The sequence below is a fragment of the Littorina saxatilis genome, linkage group LG6, assembly GCF_037325665.1.
Source record: "Littorina saxatilis isolate snail1 linkage group LG6, US_GU_Lsax_2.0, whole genome shotgun sequence".
Taxonomy (NCBI): Eukaryota; Metazoa; Mollusca; class Gastropoda; order Littorinimorpha; family Littorinidae; genus Littorina; species Littorina saxatilis.
The window spans coordinates 17183527-17206972 of record NC_090250.1 but is presented as its reverse complement, the minus strand read 5'-3'; the positions used below and the strand labels follow the sequence as shown (position 1 = coordinate 17206972).

The 23446-nt window shown below is 42.5% G+C and overlaps 1 protein-coding gene across 1 annotated transcript in view; it reads right to left on the bottom strand.

Annotated features, from left to right (window-relative positions):
* Positions 1-22597, bottom strand: part of LOC138968632 (TBC1 domain family member 1-like) — a 120750-nt gene extending 98153 nt beyond the window's left edge. The window contains exons 1-2 of the mRNA XM_070341230.1: positions 21914-22597; positions 20417-20632 (exon numbers count right to left, since the gene is read on the bottom strand). Of these exons, the coding sequence (XP_070197331.1) occupies positions 20417-20632; positions 21914-22204 (507 nt within the window). The 5' untranslated portion in view covers positions 22205-22597. The remainder of the gene's footprint in view (positions 1-20416; positions 20633-21913) is intronic.
* Positions 22598-23446: the final 849 nt, after the last annotated feature.

Below are 23446 nucleotides of genomic sequence, written 5' to 3'. Positions count from 1 at the left end.
GTACTTTGTATTTGTCAAAAGGCTTGTTGTGTTTGTGTGGTATGCTATTGAAAATGTCAACAATTTAAATAAAAAAAAGTCCAGAGGCACCACATAAATACTACAGACATGTTTGAAAATATGCACAAAATGTTGTTAGTGAATACTCAAAAAAGAATTTACTAACCTGAATGATACAATGAGATGACTGGGTGATGACTATGATGAATATATCCATGTAGAAGAAAAGAAACACTTGCTGTCACAGTATTTACAGTGCCACAGAGCACAGCTCAACGCAAAACGCCACACCACATTCCAGGCACCAGAATCGAGTCCCATTGCGTTGGGTTTTATCCATAGAAGAAAAGAAACACTTGCTGTCACAGTATTTACAGTTTTTGTATAAATGACTTGTTTAGAACTCGGTTTATGCACGGAGAACATCCTTCTTTGTGTGCCACACTTCGAAGCACGGCTCAACACAAAGCGCCACAGCCATGTGGCCACAGAACATTCCCGGCTGGCACCAGAATCGCGTCCGTCCGCTTGCATTGGGTTTTGGCCAAAGTAGCATTGACACCTCGAGCTCTTGATTTGGCTAACTCATTCACCCTCATCACTCACTTATCCATCTATCACAACACCACTGTTTCATGCACACACAGTCACTACCTTCCTTCTGCACGCCGCTTCGCTTCGCAACAACACTGACAACTCGCGACATTTTGGAATCCTAAATATGAAACTAAGGCATGGGTTGGTCCCGTCAATGACCTGTAGTATCCAAACTAACCAATGAAATCAACTGTTCTGGGAGTTATTTGTCGCGTATGGTAATGCAGCCGACCTCTGAACCTATGACGTGGGTTTTCGTATGGAAAATCCCCAGCGTGGTATTTTCCACTTCCAACGCTACTATTAAGGCGGTGTGTGGCGAAGCGACTCACGCACCTTACGCACGGATTCTGGCGGCGTGCTGACAACGGCATGATCAGTGAACGCTTGTATTCGGGCGGCGCGTCGCGAAAAAGTTCGCGTAAGGCGAAATTACTAAATTTAGTCTAGCTGTGGAACTCACAGAATGAAACTGAACGCACTGCATTTTTTCTCAATGACCGTAGTCCGCCGCTTGTGCAAAACGGAGTGAAACTGACGAGCCTGTTCAGCGCGGTAGTGGTTTCGCTGTGCTGCATAGCACGCTTTTCTGTACCTCTCTTCGTTTTAACCTTCTGAGCGTGTTTTTAATCCAAACATATCATATCTATATGTTTTTGGAATCAGGAACCGACAAGGAATAAGATGAAATTGTTTTCAAATCGATTTCGGAAATTTATATTTGATCATAATTTTTATATTTTTAATTTTCAGAGCTTGTTTTTAATCCAAATATAACATATTTATATGTTTTTGGATTCAGGAAATGCTGTAGAATAAGATGAACGTAAATTTGGATCGTTTAACTTTTATATAAAACAAAAAAATATTACAATTTTCAGATTTTTAATGACCAAAGTCATTAATTAATTTTTAAGCCTCCACGCTGAAATGCAATACCGAAGTCCGGCCTTCGTCGAAGATTGCTTTACAAAAATGTCAATCAATTTGATTGAAAAAGAGGGTGTGACAGTGCCGCCTCAACGTTTACAAAAAGCCCGATATGACGTCATCAAAAGTATTTATCGAAAAAAAGAAAAGCACATCCGGGGATTTCATACCCAGGAACTCTCATGTAAAATTTCATAAAGATCGGTCCAGTAGTTTAGTCTGAATCGCTCTACACACACACACGCACAGACAGACAGACACACACACATACACCACGACCCTCGTCTCGATTCCCCCTCTATGTTAAAACATTTAGTCAAAACTTGACTAAATGTAAAAAGAGCAAAGCTAAAGGACATAAACCTCTCCTCTATCCTCTCCATCAAATTTGACAGGGTAACCCAAGTGTAATTGATCAAACCGGGGACAGGGTAAAATTGGCCATACTGTTGACTGACCACTATACCAGAAAAGTCAACAAGTGTGTACGGACTGAGTCAATCCAACCACCCAAGACAGCCAGTAAGGCTGAAAATAGATCCTGTACTTTTGAGCAAGGACAATACTCGGAAAACTTACCATAATGGACACAGGCGTATGAAATTGTCTGCGCTGTTGGGTCGTATGTGCGCTCTCGCTCTCTCTCTATCTCTCTCTCTCTCTCTCTCTCCCCCCTCTCTCTCCCCTCTCTCTCTCTCTCTCTCTCTCTCTCTCTCTCTCTCTCTCTCTCTCTCTCTCTCTCAGATTAAAGTTACGAGTACTCATGAAGCCTCACCCTAATTTCATTGTTTGTACGACTGATGATTCTGCCTTCTATCTCCACACACACACACACACACACACACACACACACACACACACACACACACACACACACACACACACACACTAACACACAATACGAATGCATGTGCCAGCCATAAACACCCTTAAAATTAGACAAAACAGACATACAGCTCCCCCTCCCTCTCTCCGCCACTCTCGATCCTCTTCTACGTCTGGACGAACTCTAAGCCACAATAAGCCCGTGGAGATGATAGCCTAAGTCTCAGAGCTTTAGTGGAAGTAAGATGAAAATACTACAATCATGCATGCATGCCTCCCCCCCCCCCCCTCCCAATCCACAACTGACAAACCTTAAGCCACATAATACCTGTATCCTAGGCAAGAGGATAACCAGTACCAATCTCTTTCACTAGTCGTTACTGGAAGTAAAATAAAAGACAAGCAAAACACAAGTCCTTGCATCTTACCTCAGACCTCGAACCCATCACTACCCCCCCCCCCTCCTCTTTCCGCAAACCCTATAAGCCATATAATGCCTGTTTCCTAGTGAAGAAGATAACAAGTACAAATCTTGGTTTGGTTGACTGTTGGTTGAAAGTCTGCCATGTGAACGGCACTTAAGTCAGTCTCTGATCGTCAGTGCCTGCTTTTTGTTGATGCCACTGCGACGTCATTAGTGTCAACAGCCAATGGGGACTAATTGACTTTCTGACATTTTATAACAAGCAGTAGGCTTATGAGTAGGCCTACATGCCTTAAAATGGAAGGTAGATGGGGAGGGGGGGGGGGGGGAGCTTGAAATGGAATGTTCTCCGTACCGCCGTCTGTTGACTAGACACACGGTCCGGCGGGCACTAATAACGCAGTCTTCACTTTTGCTTCTGTTGGTTGTGAAAAAGTTACTTTGTTTCTTTCCTTTTTTCGGGGGGTCTTGAAATCGAAGACTCTCCGTACTTCCGTCTGTAGATTAGACACACGGTCCGGTGGGAAATGCCAACGCAGTATTCACTCTTGCTTCAGAAATCTGTTGGTTGTGAAATAGATACAAGTATTGTGTGTGTGTGTGTGTGTGTGTGTGTGTGTGTGTGTGTGTGTGTGCGTGTGTGTGTGTGTATGTGTGTATGTGAATGTGTGTGCGTTTGTGTGTTTGCATGCCTGTGCATGCCTGTGACTTGTGTGCCTGTGTGTTTCTCTCTGTCCATCAGCCTGTACCCTTGCAAGCGTAAGCGCAATTAAATGTGCATTTTTCTGCTTGGGTCTGTGCACAAAAAAGTATCGACTAATACAAGCACCCTGCTCCAAAGTAGGCGTGGGCCATTTAGAGGTCATAACGATATTTTAACGACCCAGCACTTCAAATATCAAAGTCTAACGCCTCTGTCATGCCAGACATACAAAAACGGTACCATATGCACTTGTGACAACGTGGAATAGTGAGTAAACACAGCTGTATCCTGACTGTTACTACCCGTTCCAAGCCTATCAACATATGTGTTGAACTTTACTATGTTGTTGATTAGCAAATTAGTATGTGTAGGGGGGGGGGAGGGAAGAGGGGGTGCTGTCTTTATATATATGTGTGTGTGTGTGTGTGTGTGTGTGTGTGTGTGTGTGTGTGTGTGTGTGTGTGTGCGTGCGTGTGTGTGTGAGTACTCTGTGTGTGTGTGTGTGTGTGCGCGCATGCGTGCATGTATGCTTTTGTCTATGTGTCTGTCTGCACCGCACGCACTGGTGGCAAAACTACGACTTGTGAGTAAACACAGCTGTACCCTGGCTGTTACAACCACACACTTAACTCCCTAAGCCTGGCATGTGTACTGATCTTTATGCTGGAGTGGATTCAGCACTTAAGGGAAAAGGTGTGTGTGTGTGTGTGTGTGTGTGTGTGTGTGTGTGTGTGTGTGTGTGTGTGTGTGTGTGAGTGTGTGTTTGCGTAAACATGTGCGTGCGTGCGTGTGTGCTGAAGAATGTGTGTGTGTGTGTGTGCGTGTGTATCTGTATGCGTCTGTTTGTAAGCATGTGTGTGTGTATGTGTGTGTGTGTGTGTGTTTGTGTGTGTGTGTGTGTGCGTGCGTGTGCGTGTGTGCGTGCATGCGTGCGTGTCGGTCCGTCAGTCTGCACATGTGCATACGACAATCCAAGAGTATGTGGCTGTATGTATGTATGTCTGCTCGCTTCAGTCTCCTCTCTGCACGAACATGTATGGATCACAATAAGTTCACAGCCTTTAAGTGAGCGAACTGGACCATCAGAGGTCATAACATTATTTGTAAGACTCAGCACTTCACACATCAAAGTCTACCACCTCTGTTTTGCCAGACACACACAAACTGCACCTCAGGTACTCGTGACATAACGTGGAATTCTGTCTAAACACAGCTGCACCCTAGCTGCTACAGTAGACCCCCCCCCACACACACACACACACTTTTTGATACCCCTGATTTAAGACCTTTGTTTTCTCAGATTTTCTGTGCATAAGGTTCGAAAATGTACTTCCATTACCCTTACACTGGTGCAATTATGTAACACATGTAACAAAGCCACTGGTGAATTAACAGAGAGAAAAATAAAGAACAAGTCGCGTAAGGCGAAAATACAATATTTAGTCAAGTAGCTGTCGAACTCACAGAATGAAACTGAACGCAATGCCATTTTTCAGCAAGACCGTATACTCGTAGCATCGTCAGTCCACCGCTCATGGCAAAGGCAGTGAAATTGACAAGAAGAGCGGGGTAGTAGTTGCGCTAAGAAGGATAGCAGGCTTTTCTGTACCTCTCTTTGTTTTAACTTTCTGAGCGTGTTTTTAATCCAAACATATCATATCTATATGTTTTTGGAATCAGGAACCGACAAGGAATAAGATGAAAGTGTTTTTAAATTGATTTGGACAATTTAATTTTGATAATAATTTTTATATATTTAATTTTCAGAGCTTGTTTTTAATCCGAATATAACATATTTATATGTTTTTGGAATCAGCAAATGATGGAGAATAAGATAAACGTAAATTTGGATCGTTTTATAAATTTTAATTTTTTTTTACAATTTTCCGATTTTTAATGACCAAAGTCATTAATTAATTTTTAAGCCACCAAGCTGAAATGCAATACCGAAGTCCGGGCTTCGTCGAAGATTACTTGACCAAAATTTCAACCAATTTGGTTGAAAAATGAGGGCGTGACAGTGCCGCCTCAACTTTCACGAAAAGCCGGATATGACGTCATCAAAGACATTTATCAAAAAAATGAAAAAAACGTTCGGGGATTTCATACCCAGGAACTCTCATGTCAAATTTCATAAAGATCGGTCCAGTAGTTTAGTCTGAATCGCTCTACACACACACACACACACACAGACACACAGACACACGCACATACACCACGACCCTCGTTTCGATTCCCCCTCGATGTTAAAATATTTAGTCAAAACTTGACTAAATATAAAAACGGTCAAGTAGGTTTTCGCATCCATGGGAGGTAATTGGAACCGACCAAACTGACTGAGCCAGTAGCGCGACATAATTATGTCGTGACAACCAGGTGACAGTCTACGTAAAGTAGCGCGACATATGTCGCGACAAGGGTTAAGACCTCCTCTCTTTTCAGACCAGTTTTTTTGGGTCTGATTTGTGGAGGTCTTAAAAAGTGGGTTCCACTGTGATCCCCGCCCCTTTAAGCCAAACATGTGTATTGATCTTTGCTTTGCTGTGGATTAGGGGCATTAGCCGCTGAAGCGAAAGGTTGAAATGGCCTGTTGGGGATCTGCAATCTAGCCTACTCGGAAATAGATGGGGACAAGAGGAACTGGGAAGAAAGTGTGTGTGTGTGTGGTGTGTGTGTGTGTGGGGGGGGGGGGGGACTGAGGACTGGACAATTGTTGTATTTGAGCGGGTTTTTTTGCGACACGAGAAGCGGATTTTGATAGAAACTGCGCGACAGTGGATTCTGCGACAAATTCCTTTCAGTTGTTATTCAAATCACGACAAGTGGCTTCCGCAAGCTATCGAGGATCTGTAACAGGCGTTGTGTCCAGTGGGGGAGTGTGTGTGTGTGTGTGTGTGTGTGTGTGTGTGTGTGTGTGTGCGTTGGGGGGGTCTATGGGGGGAAGTCTTGAATTAATTTGCATCCTTTGCCCCAGTGCCCTTCACAATGTCAAACTGGGATAGCATACCCAAAGGTAGACAGACATTAACTGCATGGCAAAACCAATGCTACTGTTAAATTAATTCACTCCACAGACTAACAATGATTCCTCAAACACACACACACACACACACACACACACACACACACACACACACACACACACACACACACACACACACACACACACACAAGCTAATCCTGAATGTTCAAGGGTTCTTTGAGGTACTTTGCAAAAATAGCTAAAGAAAGCACAGACAATTGCGTGCGTGTTCAGTGTAACCTTTATTCTTGGCCTTACTCTCTCTATATATATGATACTCAATCGCCTGTCAATCAACTGTCATGGTTTATTCTAGTCGTTTGCATACGTCGCAAAGTACACATTAAGTGAACCATAATAATGAACATTTAAAAAACCCATGCTAACTGTCAGAGGCACATGAATGTTTCTTCTGTATATTGTAGTTTTTAAAGAATTACCATCTCCTGCCCAAAACTTTAACAAGAAAAGTAGGCAAAATCCAGAGTTTCTTAATAGGCATAGAACCATACTCAGTGTTTTCAAGCAAAAAAACTAAAAATACAGTCTCTTACTCTCTTACTAAAAGCCGTGTACATTAGTATGGTGTATAAATCACTGTAAGTGAAGAGCCCACAAACCGAACCTTTCCCAATCAGTTGGCTATTTGCAGGACTCAAAACCATTTTTTTGTAAACGAAAAAAAAAAATAACACAGATAATCTATCAAACGCAGTGTACATTAGTATGATGTATCAATCATTGTGACTGAAGAGCTCGCGCAAACCGAACCTTTCCCGGTCAATTGGCTATTTGCAGGACTCGACGAGACGCCCACGCACGCAGTTCTACAGAACAAAAGACTACTATCATCCTTATGGATTGCAGAGGAATTCTGCGGCGTGACTGTGGTCTGGTACAGTGGAACCCCCAAATTTAAGATCCACGAATAGACCCTATCGGTATTCCAAGCTCTCGTAAGCTCTCGCAAACTTCAGAGCATAGCAAAGCATGTGGTACAGCGATCTCGCGCGAGCTGCGAAAGCCGAGGTTCGAAGTTCTCGCGACGTTCAAAGCATAACAAAGAACGTGTCTCGCGAGAGCTGCTCAGATACCGAAAAGGTCTATTGAAACTTTCCTCCTTTTTAAGACTTTGATTTCGCAGATTTTCTGTTCAAAACTTCTGTGAAATGTACCTCCATTTTACGACTCCCTCCTGCTTAAGACCTTCACTGTTCAGTTTCTCAGATTTGTCGCGGTATTTAAAGAGGGGTTGCACTGCACCACAATCAATGACCGAGCTTTCATAATCCTCCGTTTCCTCTAAAAAGGTACCGTCACTTCCTGTATAACGCGTCTTGGAGCTTGGAGCTGTGATTATTCGGGACTTGCGCTATAGAAAAGTGATTTATTATTTATTATTATTATTGTGAATTACCACAGATATACGATGATGATCAATGGAGCTTCATGTCCTGCAGGCCTTGACTTGATGTGCCTATTGATGATCATGACTGGACAGTATAACACGGATTTACGAAGGCTTTAACATGTCTTCTTCTTCTTTTTCGTTCAGGGCTGAAACTCCCATGTTAAACTGATGACTTGCCACGAGTGGGTTTTTACGTGTAAGACCGTTTTGACCCCGCAATTCAGGCAGCTGTACACCGCTTTCGGGGGAAGCATGCTGGTTATTTTCTTGTTTCTATAACCCACCGAACTCTGACATGGGTTACAGGATCTTGTGCTTGCGTGTACACGCCAAGTTTAAGTATTTGTAAGGCACTAGCAGGTCTGCACATAAGTTGACCAGGGAGATCGGAACAATTTCCATCCTTATCCCACCAGGCTGCCGCGGTCGGGATTTGAACTCAAGACCTTCCGATTAGGAGGCCGATGTCTTATCCACTAGGCCACTGCGCCCGTCTTAACATGGTATGACGGCGCTCTTCCACTTGGACAAACACTTAAACTCTACAGCCCGGGTGTTTTCTGTACAGTACATACGGGAATTTCTTGCTGAAAAAGCCATTTGCTTCCAGCGCGCGACATGTACAGTCATTCAATTTCCAACTTTCCAAAAAAACTCACTGCGCAGTAAACCACTGCAAGTTTTCTGAAACTTAAAACGCTCAGAGGAAGCCGGTAAGAAACGAAATCAGATTGCATCATTATACGTACAGTGTCACCGTGTGCATATTAGCGGGCGTTTCCGACATCTGCATAATTCAGGGCACTCTATCGGGCGCTCTAATGGGCAAACGGTATACTAACTCCACACACCTGGCACCCACGTCAATTCTCAAAATCTACTCCACAAAAATGGAGGGATGCTCTCATCTCACATAAAAGCAGGACCCCCCACCGACGCTCTTCCTAGAGGGTCCCGGGACTCCCAACCATAACCAAGCATTCACACAGCACTTACCAGTCAGGCTCACTCATAATTAGCCTATATCAGATTGCAATTCGTCAAAGCTCACTAATAACACCCAAAAACAAGAAAACAGTCATGAAAATCTGTTCAATACTCACTTGCACGCTCTGTTCTGGTATTCGTTTGCCAGGCACTTTTAACCCCACAAGTTCAGTCCTAGGTAGTTTACTCCTCTGCAGTTTCATCTTGACACACTGAGAAGTTGATCTGAACTGCCTATACTAATATACCTACAACTTTTCTGTTTTGGGGAAATCACAAGCGGATCTGAATGTGTAGATGCAACGTAACTAATTCCTGCCGCCTTGTTCTACACAGATCAGGTACATGTATCACGCACTTTCACCATGGGCATTTCCATTTGCGGTGGAACGTAATAGATACAATCAGCTGAGAAAAAAATAAATGACTTTAAGGCCGCACATTCTCAGTGGAACCTGTCACAACGGTCCACCTTCACTGTTTTAGTGTACCTGACAGTATGAACTGGCAGTCAAGTTAATACTTATCTTGTGCTTAACACAGATGCGATGACTATAATTTACGGAAAGTACATTAAGACATCTATAAGCCCCGTTTAATACTGATATAACACCCACTTGCGAAACTACTCAAAATGTTTGCAAACGTTATTCTCAGTTTTAACAACTGAGCATTTAAAATCCTTATCTTAATAATTGTAACATTTTATCAACACTCTAAAATCAAAAAAATTACTCATTCTTTAAAGACTCTGAAACTGAAAGTTTAAGCTCCGACAAAACTAAGAATCCATGCAAATCAATAAATTAAAAACAATCTTACAAAAACTAGCAGATTAAAGCCGTAAAGAGACATCATTTCTCCAAAGATGACACAAAAGAACCAATAAAAATTCTTATTTTTAAATTCTTCTACTTCATCTTTTTTTTTAGAATTATAAACAAATTAAAGAAATTAAAAGAGTTTTAACCGAGCAATATCTTTAAGGTCTGAGAAACAAAGGGACGTAAGCACTCTGAATGCATTTGACATGTGCAACAAGAGAAAGTGAGAGGATGAAAGTCGTTTGTTCATTTCAATGCTTGTTATTCTCTCAGGTGCCAGGAGATTGGTTCCGTACAACTCTCACTTCACCTTGTTGCACATGTCAAATGCATTTAGAGCGCCTACGTCCTCTAGTTTCTCGAGGAACTTACATGAAGGGTTTCACCGTCCAACAATCTGAATTCAATGATAACGGATACGGGTACTTTGCCACTTCATCTTCACAAATGCACTTCGCTTCAATTACACTCAACTAAAACAATCGGTATATTCAAGTAGGCCAAGCAGCTGACATCTGACTGTGTAAAACTGCTTTGAAAACTGATGATTTGAACACGCTCTGAGCTACAGTGGAACTCTCCTCGCACGACCCCCAAAAGTCTGAGAAAATCAGGCCTTAACAGGGATCGATGGATGTCTTAAAATGGGGTTAAACTTAGAGGTTATGAACGAAAAATATAAGAAAACAAGATCTTAAAAGGGAGAGCGATTGTTTATTTTCTGCAATACAATAGAACCCCCGTTTTAAGACCCTACTTTTTAAGACTCCCTCCCGTGTAAGACCCTGTTTTCTCCGACTTTCAATCAATCAATCAATCAATATGAGGCTTATATCGCGCGTATTCCGTGGGTACAGTTCTAAGCGCAGGGATTTTAAATTTAAAAAAAAATGTTTTAATGCAATTTATATCGCGCACATATTCAAGGCGCAGGGATTTATTTATGCCGTGTGAGATGGAATTTTGTTTACACTATACATCACGCATTCACATCGGCCAGCAGATCGCAGCCATTTCGGCGCATATCCTACTTTTCACGGCCTATTATTCCAAGTCACACGGGTATTTTGGTGGTCATTTTTATCAATGCCTATACAATTTTGCCAGGAAAGACCCTTTTGTCAATCGTGGGATCTTTAACGTGCACACCCCAATGTAGTGTACACGAAGGGACCTCGGTTTTTCGTCTCATCCGAAAGACTAGCACTTGAACCCACCACCTAGGTTAGGAAAGGGGGGAGAAAATTGCTATATAACGCCCTGACCCAGGGTCGAACTCGCAACCTCTCGCTTCCGAGCGCAAGAGCGTTACCACTCGGCCACCCAGTCCTGATCACAACCACCGTAAATGCACCCCCATTTTAGGAATCTCTCCTTTTAGGACCCGTGTTCTCAGATTTTTGAAGGTCCTAACAGGGAGGTTCCACTGTATACCCTTCTTGGGGGTCTTGAAAACTCACGAATCTATCAGAAAATAATTATTTAAAACCGGAACTTCTGATGTCCTGATGGTAACTGTCATCCCTGCAGCCACATAAAATCGGACACAAACTATTATCAGGTTCCCTTGCAATACCTTCAGTTCACTAGCTCAGACCAATTGAAGACAAAACTGTTAATTAACTGTTATCAGGACATCCTATTGTGTCAGTGACGTCCACAGTATATATGTTACACTCACTCCCTGTCATTTGTATCTCCTTCGCAGTTGGGGTGATGCCATTAAAAGAAAAAGATACTTGTGTTACTGGCATCGGAAAATCAAGAGTTACTTGTTTCTCCGTGCTTGTACGTAGTTGTATTGTTTGTCCGGATGTTATCTTCCTTTTTCAAGCTTATGCACGTTTTTTTCTTCTTCTTCAGCGTTCCAGAATTGTCTGGTTACGTGTGAGCTCGTTTGCCCATTTGGGTTCCCCACACTACCGCTTTCGTTGGGTATGCATGCTGGGTATTTTCGTGTTTCCATAACCCATCGAACTCAGACATGGATTACAGGATCTTTTCCGTGCGCACTTGGTCTTGTGCTTGCGTGTACACACGAAGGGGGATAACGTTTTTATTGTTACTGGGAAACCCAAAAGGACATTCATAAGTACAGGGGTACCCTCCCCCCCTCTTTAAATACCCCCGAATTTAAGACTCCCTCCCATTTAAGACCCTGTTTTTTTTCAGGCTTTCTGTTCATAACCTCTGTAAATTGACCCCCATTTTCAGACTCCCTTGTTGTTGGGGTTTTTTTTTTTTTTTTTTTTTTGGGGGGGGGGGGGGGGGGGGGCCTGATTTTCTCAGATTTGAGGTCTTAAAAGGGGAGTCTCACTGTACAGGGCTGAAAGTGGCGAGTATATTTTACTCGCCATGGCGAGTAGAACATTGTAACTGGCGAGCAGAAATGTTCATCTACTCGCCAAATGCGAGTCAAGTTGCTGAAACAAATTGTTGGTTTGGCTAGTAAAGTTTGCTCTCTGGCTAGTACATGTTCAGAAGCACTAGCCAAAGACGAGTACACCATTTGTTGGACTTTCAGGGCTGCTGTACATTTCTTTTCGTGTACGTGATCGTCACAGTTCATCATCACAGATCTTTCTTTCTTTATTTGGTGTTTAACGTCGTTTTCAACCATTCAAGGTTATATCGCGACGGGGAAAGGGGGGGAGATGGGATAGAGCCACTTGTCAATTGTTTCTTGTTCGCAAAAGCACTACTCAAAAATTTGCTCAAGGGGCATGCAACGTAGTACAATATATGACCTTACTGGGAGAATGCAAGTTTCCAGTACAAATGACTTAACATTTCTTACATACTGCTTGACTAAAATCTTTACAAAAAATTGACTATTCTAAACAAGAAACACTTAACAAGGGTAAAAGGAGAAACAGAATCCGTTAGTCGCCTCTTACGACGTGCTGGGGAGCATCGGGTAAATTCTTCCCCTAACCCGCGGGGGGTATCATCACAGATCTGTCCAGGTTGTTACACGAGAGATGAGCATCTTTCAACTTAAACACATACAGAAAATCAACAGACCGGCTGCTTCCTTGGCAAAGGGGGTCTCTGTTATTGAACAAAATAACACAACAAATGTACTCACCAGAAACCATTGGACATTATGATAACATCTTTCTTGTAATTTTCTTCTAGTTCTTCTCACAGATCTGAGGCAGTTAAAGAGGTATACATACGATTTTGATTTAAATAAATAAAGTTTCTATTCGAACCTCTCTTTGCAATTGAAACCCATGACGTCAAAAGCCAAACAAAGTGTGAAAGACGTGAATGACGTGAATAATAGCGTCCACGTTGACATTCTCTCATTTCTTCTTTAATGTCTCCAGAGGAAGGAACAAAGATTTCGAGAACGAAGTTTTTCTTGGTGACTTCAACATAACAGCATTAGAACAATTAATCGTAAGGTCAACGCCAGGCTGTTTATGTATCGGTATCGTATATCATTAACATGGTCGTGGACCGAGGATCGAAGGACTGCATGTACCTTTGAGCTATGTTCAAACGCCAGGCTTCATTATTCATGGGAAATATATGCGGGAATATCTGAGGAGGACTTTTCCAAGCAAGCAGGCAGGGTGTATATTTACAAATATACATTATGAGCAGAAGACGGTTGCAGAAGTTAATGACATGAAAAGAGTCAGATCTTATGAGTTCAGTGGAGCACCCTTTCAAAAACTGCCAGAAAGCTGCGAGAAAACCCTCCTACGAACACAATGTCAAATGATCAGAAAATAGAATTATAGGGAATCTTTAACAAGCCCCATCTGTTTTGCTTCGACATTTCTGGTGGACACTTGGACAGCACATAAGCCCAACACAATCTTAATTTTGTTTTTTAACGTTTTAATCTAATATATATCTTTTGAACCAGAGGACCAATTTGATCACAGTCACTTACTCCTTTTGACATAAAAGCTTTAAGCCATTGTTTCATCTGACACTATTACAGTATAATGTATTACTAAATCCAGTAATGCTAGGGATGAGACATGCTGTCACTAAACTCTGATACCAGACGGAGCTGTACGGGTAGAAATGGCAGGTTTCACCGCATTAATAGGACATTATTCAATCAAGTCCTTCATGGGTAGCAGTCTAACACCCCCCCCCCCCCCCCCCATCATGACATTAAAAGGATGTTCTTGACAAAGAGTAATGAACAGGCAATGGCTATTAACAATACAAACGTATAATATATATATATGAATATATTTTGAGGAGCTGTCACTGTCAGGGAGCAGCTGTCACCAAAGGGGTCATATATTGATCGCTAAGTCACTTTATCCCTGAGTCTTTTGAAAACAGGTCACGCACAGCAGTCCCTCTATCAAGTTTATCAACCTTGTGAGAGAGAGACAGATCGAGGTGAAGTGAACTAGTTGAGAGAGAGAGAGAGAGAGAGAGAGAGAGAGAGAGAGAGAGAGAGAGAGAGAGAGAGAGAAAGAGAGAGAGGATGAGAGAGAGGATGAGAGAGAGAGAGAGGGGGAGAGAGGATGAGAGAGAGAGAGGGGGAGAGAGGATGAGAGAGAGAGGGGGGATAGAGAATGAGAGAGAGAGAGGGGGGATAGAGGATGAGAGAGAGAGGGGGGATAGAGGATGAGAGAGAGGGAGAGAGGATGAGAGAGAGGATGAGAGAGAGGATGAGAGAGAGAGAGAGAGAGAGAGAGAGAGAGAATTTTAGGGAGGGAGAGAGGATGAGAGAGAGGATGAGAGAGAGGATGAGAGAGAGAGAGAGAGAGAGAGAGAGAGAGAGAGAGAGAGAGAGAGAGAGAGAGAGAGAGCTATTTGTGAGCATGTACATGTGTGAAGTCTGTCTGTATGTGACTGTTCGCTTCTAACAACCAAAAAGTCCAAAACTAAAAAACGACATAGACTATACATGTACTCTTAATTGTTAAAAAAAAAGTTATTGTTTACATATCTGCTACCTCATTCTAGTTCTCTCACTTAGCTGAAGGCCCGGTGAAGGTTGCTATAGTTTACACAGCAAGTTGCTTTGGATTGTAACATTATAATAAGTCAACTTACTTGTGTTGATCAAAAACAAATGATGGAAAATACTTGCAGGATATGCTATGGGTAATAGATGTATCAAACAGAGTTCGTTTTAACCGGAAATATCTGGTATTTTGCCTCTTTTGTGTGTGAAAATTCCAGAAACGCTTCTCAGTCAACTGGTCAGTGACCAACCGGTTTTTAATGCATCTGACAGGTGTTTTTGTGTGTGTGTCAAAATAAAGCTGATGGTTTGTCTGTACAACTTAGTTTGACGTATTGTGACCAAATAACCAGTATTTGTTCAATTATTTCTACTAATGGATAACGCGGGTTTACAAATCACCTAGGACCATTGCTGGATTATACATTAAAACCTGCCAGTGCCACTTAGGCAACCACCTCTCCAAAACAGCCAACTAACCACAAAAACACACACCAGAGGATCACCAACAAATGTATTCAAGACTCTACTGTATAATGCACGTGTCTATAATAGCGACAACCAAGTCTATAGCGAGCACTTCTGGTCAGTTCCGTATGGGACTATGGGTGGTCTTGACAAATAGGTCTGACTGTATCATTGTATCAAGTAAGCTTCCTTGAAAGTAGGTAACATTAGGTGTCATCATTGCAGCATGAAATCTGAAGGTGTCAACTGTGGGCCATTAATTAATTAGATCGAGTATTTTACCTTCCTTTTGACAGTGTTAATGCTGGTGTCCGTGTTATTGTTAACAGTGTAAAGCCTGTCATTTTCTGTCTCTCTCTACGGTGTCCGTGTTATTGTTAACAGTGTAAAGTCTGTAATTTTCTCTCTCTCTATCAGTCTATGGTGTCCTGTTATTGTTAACAGTGTATAGCCTTTCATTTTCTATCTCTCTCTCTCTCTCTCTCTCTCTCTCTCTCTCTCTCTCTCTCTCTCTCTCTCTCTCTCTCTCTCTCTCTTTTTCTCACACACATGGTCAGGTAGTTCTGAACCCAGTCAGTCTACCAGGACTATTTCTGTCTCATATCACTATAGTACACATACATTCCATCTGGGTTAATGTTTACAATGTTGAGTCTGACAATGACATTCTCTTTCTATCAATCATTTGTGAACCCAGTAAATATAGGTCTGCAGTATTTTCGGAAAAGTCTAGAGTTAAGAGTCCAGCTTACACACACTCCCTCGCTCTGTCTGTTTCTCCCTTTCTCTTAATCTGTCTGCCTACCTCTCTATACCCCCCCCCCCCCCCCCCTCTCTCTCTCTCTCTCTCTCTGCATGCCTAATGCGACTGATCGAGTGTGTGTGTAACTGTACCGGCAACATAAAGAGGGTCTGTCACAATGATATTCAGGTCAAACTCCTGGTAACAGACACAGCCCTAAATGTCAAGGGGTGAGTGATGTAAAAGCCAGGGCGCTGATCCAGAAAGGACAATCAAATGATGAATGAACAGCAAAACGATAACCTCCACGGCAAATCTGAAATAACCTCTGATGTTACATTTTGCCTAACCTCTCTTGCCAGTCGATCGTCTCTGTCCGCTAGTTGTACTACAGTGTCGCGTAAGGCGAAATTACTACATAAAGTCAAGCTGTGGAACTCACAGAATGAAACTGAACGCACTGCATTTTTTCACAAAGACCGTATATAGTCCGCCGCTAGTGCAAAAGGCAGTGAAAGTGACGAGCCTGTTCAGCGCGGTAGCGGTTGCGCTGTGCTGCATAGCACGCTTTACTGTACCTCTCTTCGTTTTAACTTTCTGAGCGTGTTTTTAATCCAAACATATCATATCTATATGTTTTTGGAATCAGGAACCGACAAGGAATAAGATGAAATTGTTTTTAAAACGATTTCGGAAATTTAATTTTAATCATAATTTTTATATTTTTAATTTTCAGAGCTTGTTTTTAATCCGAATATAACATATTTATATGTTTTTGGAATCAGAACATGATGAAGAATAAAATAAAAGTAATTTTGGATCGTTTTATAAAAAAAATAATTTTAATTACAATTTTCAGATTTTTAATGAGCAAAGTCATTAATTAATTTTTAAGCCTCCATGCTGAAATGCAATACCGAAGTCCGGCCTTCGTCAAAGATTGCTTGGCCAAAATTTCAATCAATTTGATTGAAAAATGAAGGTGTGACAGTGCCGCCTCAACTTTTACAAAAAGCCGGATATGACGTCATAAAAGACATTTATCGAAAAAATGAAAAAAACGTCTGGGGATTTTATACCCAGGAACTCTCATGTAAAATTTCATAAAGATCGGTCCAGTACTTTAGTCTGAATCGCTCTACACACACACACGCACAGACACACACACACCCACATACACCACGGCCCTCGTCTCGATTCCCCCTCTATGTTAAACCATTTAGTCAAAACTTTACTAAATCAGTAAATGTAAAAAAAACTGAGAAAATAATGTCTGACAAAGGAGTGAATCTTGATTTGCAAGTATATTTACTGAGGTTATGAACAGAAAATCTATTAATAAGAAATAAAAAAGCAAGGTCTTTCAAAGGATGAAATCTTTCAATGGCAGGGCGGGAGGGGGGGGGGGTATTGATGTTAGGTTATTCCTTGATCTCTCTGGCCTTACTATGTTATTTTATCTTTATTAAGACAGCTAGCTGTCAGCTAGCTGTTTCTGACACAGCGATACATGTCAGGGAGAACAATCCTGGGTCCAGCCAAAATCTTTACTTTACACCCTACCTACGAGGTGTCTGGGAACACCTCCGTGCGGAGGGGTTTTGTGGCCAACGCAGCGAAGAGAAAGAAGGAACCTTTTCTCAGGCTCGCGTGGCAGCAAGCACTATGTCTCTATACTGTTTAGTAGTGGAACCCCCCAATCTAAGACTTCCTCCCCTTTAACTTTAAGACCTTGCTTTTCAGATGTTCTGTTTATAACCTCTTATAAATATTGACCTCTATTTTAAGATTCCCTCCTTTTTAAGACCTGCTATAAGACTTTATCTGTAGTTGGTGGGGTTTCGTGAGTGTTTTTTTTTTCCAGTTTGACTGATCACACATCTGGAGAAGCTCAAACAAGAAACTTAGAATAAATAGGGGCTTAAAACTTTGTGGGTAAGGTTTATATTATAATCAGGGGCAGGAGAAGGGACCCGGTTTACAAAGCACCAACAAACACCTCTTCAAAATGTCAATGTATCGATTGAATATTGGATTTTCCTTCTTTGAGCCACATGACGTCAGAGGCCAACTAAACTTCATGTTTAGGCGGCTGGCCGAGACTACAAAAGAATGCATGCTTGTGTGCGTTCAATAGAATTAATCGATACATAAATCATTAAATGTTCTTTTTATTTTGACCAAAATATGACATCTAACACAGATCTTGACAGGCATTGTTCACCTTGACCGTTGAACACTGCATGAATGTCTTTAATCTGTGAAAAAAAGTCCAAAAGTCCACATTAGCAATAAATGAGCGCCCCAAAGATCATATTCCGATGAGGAATGTGCCTTCCGAAAGCAAGAGTCAGTATATATGAACCTTCTGCCGTTCTGGTCTTTGAACCCTCTGAAGTTCCACTGAGGGGATCAAAGGACCTCCTTTACATTAAAGTCGGGGGTCTCGGGACCCTCTAGGTGGAGTATCCGTGGGGAGCCCAATGGGCGGGTCTGGTGAGGTTATGCCGGTAACAGGCGGAACCTCGCGGCAAGACCACACGAGAAAGGAAAAAAACGTGCATTGGTCCCCAATAGCATGTCGCTTTGGTAACAGTTTGTGTGTAAGTCGTGCATTTTGTACGGTAAAAAGACAATGGTAACAGGCGGAACCTCGCGGCAAGATCACAGGAGTTCTCTCGCGTTACAGCAGTCCCTGCAATGTACGGCCCCCGGCGTGAGCGGACACCTGACATGTACGGACACATTTGCTCGGCACGGAGTGTTTTGGACGCGGACACTCATTTTCGGTCCCAACAGCAGGTCATACCTCCAATGTACGAACAGACCATCGTCAAATTTTCACCACAACAAAATCGATAACAGAGCAGTCCGGCTCTTGGTACAAAGATCACAGCCGCAATGGCGTGATGACAGTCACTGATAACTTGAGTGCCCGTGTACCCATCAGGAGGGGGGGGGGGGGGGGGTAGTTTTGGTCAGGAGTGGAGTACATGCGAAGATGCCAACATGAAACTGCACTGAGCTCTTTATTCTTGTCTGTTGGACGTAAACAACAGGCGGCGATGAAGGTCCTGAGCGAAAGAGAGTGAAAAACCGGCCACAGTTCTCAGCATCGTGTGTCTGTGTGTAATCTCTTTCATTGACAAGATACTCTTGTTTCCCCTCAGCCTTGACCAGTGAGTCGGTTGCCTAATCTGTGAACCCTTCAGTTGTCTTGCTTTGTCAAAAGTTACGACACAGTCAACTGGTTTTGCTCTGAGTGAACAGTGCAGCTGGCCTCTCTGTCCACAGTCCCCAACAGTACATGGCTGGAGGGAGTGAGAGAGAGGGAGGGAGGGGGGGGGGGGTGGGGTGGAGGGGTAGCTGGCTAAACTCTGTGGGTGTCCGGTGTCACTGCATGTCAGCAGGAAGAGCATTGGAGAGAAATAGAGAGGTGTACTCTTCCACACAATTTCCAAGCATCAGTTGTCACGGCTTGGGGTAGGCATTAGTGAGGGAGAGTGGGAGCTGTGTTATGTACAGTGTATTTCCGACTGAAGAGTGAAAAGTCACTGCCATGCCACATGATCGGCAAGCAGTCAATAAAGCCAGACAAGAAAAAAATAAATTACATGATTATGACATGCAGCTCTATCTGCTGCTATTTATTCAAACTGGTTTTCAAGCTTATTCTTGCAAAGCATCTGCACAGCTCCTCTGTGCTGTGTTTGTGTGGCTGCTTTCGTATGTCAGTGCATGGTGAGTGTGTTCACTGCCTTGAGGATTTATTTTATCTCTTCTTTTCAACACTTTTCATACAAATCATTTTTACAGAACGTTTAAAGAAGTATTATGAGTTTATTGTTATTGTTTAGTAGCCACAAGAAGTGATTAGCATAGACTCAATCCTGTTGTTTGTGTGTCTCTGTGTGAGTGTATGGGGGAGGGGGTGGTGTGGTCACCCCTCCCGTGACCGGACACCTGCAATGTACGGACAGTTTTGCTATGGCCCAAGGGTGTCCGTTCATGAGAGGGACTGCTGTATCACCCCAGAAAGCGTTCATTCATGAGCAAGAAATTTGAGGTGGCTTTAGTGGCTAGAACCTCTTTAGCTAAAGCGCTCTAAATTACGATTCTAACAGGCATTCATGTGACCATCTTTGAGCGCCTTTAGCTAACGAGGCTCATACCCCCCTTCTTGCTCTATACGGATGCGCACATACACCCTTATCCAAGGAAATCACCGCCAAGAGAAGCAAGGTCAGCGAGGCGCCCCATTGCATAAGAGCACATGTGGACAGAGCCATCCAAACATTAATAGATTACCAGCGGCATCATGCAGTTAGCGACTGTAGCACGAAAAGGTAGGTTCGTTAAGTTTACAGCCGACACGTGAATTTGGCAGGTCAAAACTGGGTTTCATGAATGACGATTAGGGCGAGTTACAGCTTAAACAGCACCAACATGCAGCCAAGTGCCACTAATCAGCTTTTATGAATCCCGATCCTGGGTATGTTTGCAAGATCTGACTCAAGACAAAAACTGCAACTTACCGTATTGTCAGTGGTGGCAAGGTAGACATGACAAACAAAGTCAGTCCCAAGCTGCGTGCGAGTGAGGTAGGCAAAGCATCGTTGATCTTGATGCAGACGAGCAAACCGGGACAGCACTTGCAAGCGATGCTCAAGAACAATTTCTCCAGTTTCTTTGCCTGACGGATCGCGTCCTTTCACTCGAAGGATGCCTTCTGTAGTAACCTCTATTGTCACCTGAAATACGTTGAGACATTTTGTTTTAAACAGACTCCAAGCAGAATATTCACGTACACTATTTCAAGCTATGCAGTCAGTAATAATTTGTTTCATCACTGAATCAGTGAATGTCCAGATATTTTTCTCATTCATCACAACAGTTAATCAACTTTCGGGTGGGAGGTGGGATTTCAATTTTTCATTCACATTATAGTTATTCACGCATTCATAAATACATTATGATTACAAAGTGCATTTTGCATTATATAATATAGGCGGAGAAGAGCTACTATAGTACTAAGGGGTGAAGAGATTTCAAACAAGCGAACGACAAAATAAAAGACAGGGCTGCTCAATTTTCACTTTCAGGCATCGATCTAGACCAATCAGGATACCATAGCGGTCCTCCTTCCATAATATAAAACTTAAAAGCGAAAACGTTTGCAAAGCAAAGGAGAAATGCATGACTGCATCATGCTGGACACAAAAGTGACCATGAGCTATTAGTCCTTAATAGATTCGTTTGGAAATTGAGTATCTACCATCAAGCTGTCATTGAGTGTCAATTTTACCATGAAGATATGATGAACCTCCACTGGTCAATTCAGACCTGTTTACCCCCATAAGTGTTTTGGAGTAATGCTCAGCCCCAAAAATAGTAATCCTGGCACAAAAATAGTAATCATCCAGCATTCGTCGCCAATTACAACGCACATGACAATTGTGTCTGTGAAACGCAATCATGCACATATATCCATCATTCACAAACAAAACACATCAGTCAGTTTTTGTAGTCATCATAATTTCAAAGAAGATCACATCAAAAGCACATGCATCACTGATTCTTTTTCTTTTGCTCGTAGTAGGCCTTTTTCAGTGTGTCAAGCGCTTCTCTACTGTACTTGCGCTTGCCGAATGAGTGAGGGCGAGACTTCACCACTAGAATAAGGCTCTCCAGCGTCTCATCAGACAGACATGATCTCTGGTCAGTGCTGTGCTTTTTCACCCCATTTTGCCATTGAAAAAAACCAATGCCAAACATGTGAATTGATTATAAAAAATTAAAAAAAATAAAATTTTTTTTTTATTGAAAATCGTAGTCTTGACACGGATAGCGGAATGGCGTATTTTTTGCAGAAAATCGTAATAAATTACGCCAAAATCGTAAGGGTAAACAGGTCTGTCAATTTCTTTTCAACATCATATGTGCTGTGTTGTGTGATTCATAACAAACAAGCAAAAAATCCAATCTTATTTGATGAAATGATGCGACAATGTTTACCTCATAAAACTACTTACTTCTCTGATTCCATCTCGTTTCCGTTTGACCTCAGCCATGACCCAGGGCTGCAGACTCTGGGTGTAGAGGCGGTGCATGATTGCAGACCCCAGGTACCACACCGTGAAACTGGCGCCACATTCTGCTCCCTCCCGGACAGAATCCTTAGAGGTTGAAGCTCCTTTTGATAGATTAGATCCAACGCATCGACTGTTCTCTGTCACCTGTCTCCCAGCAGACACACCTGTTTTCGGAGGATCGTTTGCAGCTTCGGTTTCACCACACGCTTTGCTCGCTGCGCTGTCCTCCATTTTGAATTCGAGACCAGTAGCAGACGAACAATCCCGACAACCCACGCTTTTGTCGCTTGTCCTTGCGAACGAAAACAAAAACAAAAGATCCTTTTCGCGTCACAGGATAATCCCCGCCTTCAGGCGAGGGCGCAGACTTTCGGGGTGACAGCGCCTAAAGCTGTGGCGAATTTGTCATCGCTGCGGGGTGCTAGAGTGTAGCGAGAAAAGCAGCAAAAACCGCGTCAATAAACACAACTGTAAACAGACGGCCCATTCCTTCGCCTTGTCTTTTTACCGTTGAACTATCGAACATTGCTGAGTCTCATCGTGATCGTGTCTGCGCCTGAAAACAAGAAGCAAGTTGTTGACGCTCTGAGAAGATAGTGATAACAATGCTGATCATATTATTGGTGATCAGGCGAGAGAATGTTAAAACCCTCCGCACAACCTGTGCGAATGAGCCTCGTGTTTTGCAAGATTATTGCGATGACGTCATTGATCTTCACTACTGAAGAGTTCGCGACCTCTGCTGAAAGCGAAAGTAGACATTTGTCGATAGGCTGACACAGTGACAGGGAAAAGGAGATAAAAAGAAGAGGTATCTGCTGGAAATAATCGTAACATTCCACCCCCCCCCTCCTCTCATTATTGCCAATATCACCAGACGCAAAGACAGTAGCGGGAAGGGCTCCTCTGTAGAAATCTTTGGAAGCTTCGATTCGATACTGATAGCCAACTGAGCTGATGTACTTGTAAAGCGCGGTTCCAGGCGGTTGTTGACTGACGAAACAGTTCAAGTGGATGACCGTTAAAAATGTGTGCCGCTGTATAACTTGTTGTTGCAGCATCTGTTGTATTAAGTCGTTGTTAATTTTGCTACTGGTCGTGTCCCTATCGAGTCAAGTGTTTTGAATCTTTTCTTTGACCTTTTCTACAACTTTGGTATCTACCTTGTTGCCATGTTAAAACAGCTTTGGCAATTAACAGTTATTCAATTTCAGTAGTAGAACTGAGCAAGCCCTTTAATCTGTTTGAAGTGAATAAAGATAAGATAAGATAAAATAAGATAAGATTGACCAGTTTTCATTGTACACAAATATGGAAATGTTTTTGTTTGCACCACATCATCGCATTTCTTATGAAAAATACCCCCCCCCCCCCCAACAAAAAAATCAATGATAGATATGCCCATAAGACTAAGTATTACATAAGAATTCATGTATTAAATAACGAGCTATAGAATTATTATACACGCACACA